Genomic DNA, 2,977 nt, shown 5'->3' with positions numbered 1-2,977 from the left:
TCTGGAGAACTGCTCTGACTCTAGACACCTCTGGAGAACTGCTCTGACTCTAGACATCTCTGGAGAACTTGACTCTGGACACTTCTGGAGAACTGCTCTGACTCTAGACACCTCTGGAGAACTGCTCCATGTAGGCAGTATGATAACTGTGAGGGGAGGTATAACTCCTGTAATAGAAAGCTAGTAATGTTAGCTTAAGTTACTGGCTGTCCAGATTGTGCCAGAAGCAGTCAAATAGCACACCTCTGTTCTGGGTGAGGGCTCCAGGTCTGTCAGAGTGAGGGCTCCAGGTCTGTCAGAGTGAGGGCTCCAGGTCTGTCAGAGTGAGGGCTCCAGGTCTGTCAGGGTGAGGGCTCCAGGTCTGTCTGGGTGAGGGCTCCAGGTCTGTCAGGGTGAGGGCTCCAGGTCTGTCAGGGTGAGGTCTCCAGGTCTGTCAGGGTGAGGTCTCCAGGTCTGTCAGAGTGAGGGCTCCAGGTCTGTCAGAGTGAGGGCTCCAGGTCTGTCAGAGTGAGGGCTCCAGGTCTGTCAGAGTGAGGGCTCCAGGTCTGTCAGGGTGAGAGCTCCAGGTCTGTCTGAGTAAGGGGTTCCGGGTCGGTCAGGGTGAGGGCTCCAGGTCTGTCAGGGTGAGGGCTCCAGGTCTGTCAGGGTGAGGGCTCCAGGTCTGTCATTAAGGTCCAAGCTCCAGATGGAGCAGCAGAGGTGCAGCTGGGGAGCTGGTCTAATGACACAGCAGATGAGAGCCTGAGAGCCTTCAGCTAGGGAAGGCTGACCCCAGCCTCACTAGAGAGGACAGTCAGACCAGGGGTGAGAGGATGAGGGTGGAGGTTAGAGGAGAAGCAGATGTCTGTTCTCAGCACCTCTGGCCACAACAGAAATCATTATGGCTGTTCCTGTGCACCCCTCTTATCTATTTCTCTCTCTCTCTCTCTCTCTCTCTCTCTCTCTCTCTCTCTCTCTCTCTCTCTCTTTACCCTGCTGTCCTCCTCCCCTCTCCCCTGCTCTCTCTCCCTCTCCCACTCTCCTTACCCTTTCCTGATTTCTTTTCTTATCTCACTCTTTCTCCTTATCTCCTTCCCCTCCCTCGTCCTCTCCTGTCCTCCAGGTTCTGAGTGATGTTCTACTGGACCTGTACCGGGCCCTGAAGTGGGCCGTGCGCTCGGACCCTGATGATGTCACCGTGCTCCATGCCCAGCTGGCTCTGGAGGAGCTAGATGATGTCATGAGAAGGTTCATCTTCCCCCAGCAGAAACTGGAGAAGAAGATTGTGGTCCTGCCATGACGAGATCTGCTCTGAGATCTGCTCTGAGGAGATCCAACTGGACACCGATTCCCTGGACACATGGAGAATCATCTTTGGACTTCATTGTGACACAAACTTAGCTCAGCTTTTTAAAATCTAACTGAAAAGAAACGTTGTTAACATCACACAGGCTGTGAATAGGATTCAATTGACAATAAACTGGAATTATTAAGCAAAATGGGTCTTATTTCACTGAAAACGGATACAATTAGAAGAGGAGGAGTACTAGAAATAGGAGGAGGAGGAGGTGGTGTACTAGTAATAGGAGGAGGAGGAGGTGGTGTACTAGTAATGGGAGGAGGAGGAGGTGGTGTACTAGTAATAGGAGGAGGAGGAGGTGGTGTACTAGTAATAGGAGGAGGAGGAGGTGGTGTACTAGTAATAGGAGGAGGAGGTGGTGTACTAGTAATAGGAGGAGGAGGAGGTGGTGTACTAGTAATAGGAGGAGGAGGTGGTGTACTAGTAATAGGAGGAGGAGGAGGTGGTGTACTAGTAATAGGAGGAGGAGGAGGTGGTGTACTAGTAATAGGAGGAGGAGGTGGTGTACTAGTAATAGGAGGAGGAGGAGGAGGTGGTGTACTAGTAATAGGAGGAGGAGGTGGTGGTGTACTAGTAATAGGAGGAGGAGGAGGTGCTGTACTAGTAATAGGAGGAGGAGGTGGTGGTGTACTAGTAATAGGAGGAGGTGGTGTACTAGTAATAGGAGGAGGAGGAGGTGGTGTACTAGTAATAGGAGGAGGAGGTGGTGTACTAGTAATAGGAGGAGGAGGAGGTGGTGTACTAGTAATAGGAGGAGGAGGTGGTGTACTAGTAATAGGAGGAGGAGGTGGTGTACTAGTAATAGGAGGAGGAGGAGGTGGTGTACTAGTAATAGGAGGAGGAGGAGGTGGTGTACTAGTAATAGGAGGAGGAGGAGGTGGTGTACTAGTAATAGGAGGAAGAGGAGGTGGTGTACTAGTAATAGGAGGAGGAGGTGGTGGTGTACTAGTAATAGGAGGAGGAGGAGGTGGTGTACTAGTAATAGGAGGAGGAGGAGGTGGTGTACTAGTAATAGGAGGAAGAGGAGGTGGTGTACTAGTAATAGGAGGAGGAGGAGGTGGTGTACTAGTAATAGGAGGAGGAGGTGGTGTACTAGTAATAGGAGGAAGAGGAGGTGGTGTACTAGTAATAGGAGGAGGAGGTGGTGTACTAGTAATAGGAGGAGGAGGTGGTGTACTAGTAATAGGATGAGGTGGTGGTGTACTAGTAATAGGAGGAGGAGGAGGTGGTGTACTAGTAATAGGAGGAGGAGGTGGTGGTGTACTAGTAATAGGAGGAGGAGGAGGAGGTGGTGTACTAGTAATAGGAGGAGGAGGAGGTGGTGTACTAGTAATAGGAGGAGGAGGAGGTGGTGTACTAGTAATAGGAGGAGGAGGTGGTGGTGTACTAGTAATAGGAGGAGGAGGAGGTGGTGTACTAGTAATAGGAGGAGGAGGAGGTGGTGTACTAGTAATAGGAGGAGGAGGTGGTGTACTAGTAATAGGAGGAGGTGGTGGTGTACTAGTAATAGGAGGAGGAGGTGGTGGTGTACTAGTAATAGGAGGAGGAGGAGGTGTACTAGTAATAGGAGGAGGAGGAGGAGGTGGTGTACTAGTAATAGGAGGAGGAGGTGGTGGTGTACTAGTAATAGGAGGAGGA

At 51.1% G+C, this 2,977-nt stretch overlaps 1 protein-coding gene across 1 annotated transcript in view; it reads left to right on the top strand.

Moving 5' to 3' along the window:
* tango6 (transport and golgi organization 6 homolog) overlaps positions 1-1,364 on the top strand; it is a 20,372-nt gene extending 19,008 nt beyond the window's left edge. Inside the window, exon 18 of the mRNA XM_084453182.1 lies at positions 1,103-1,364. Within this exon, the coding sequence (XP_084309308.1) occupies positions 1,103-1,279 (177 nt within the window). The 3' untranslated portion in view covers positions 1,280-1,364. The remainder of the gene's footprint in view (positions 1-1,102) is intronic.
* Positions 1,365-2,977: the final 1,613 nt, after the last annotated feature.

This window comes from Borostomias antarcticus (assembly GCF_949987555.1).
Source record: "Borostomias antarcticus genome assembly, chromosome: 18".
Taxonomy (NCBI): Eukaryota; Metazoa; Chordata; class Actinopteri; order Stomiiformes; family Stomiidae; genus Borostomias; species Borostomias antarcticus.
The sequence above is the reverse complement of the archived record's forward strand: the minus strand, read 5'-3'. Positions and strand labels throughout refer to the sequence as shown.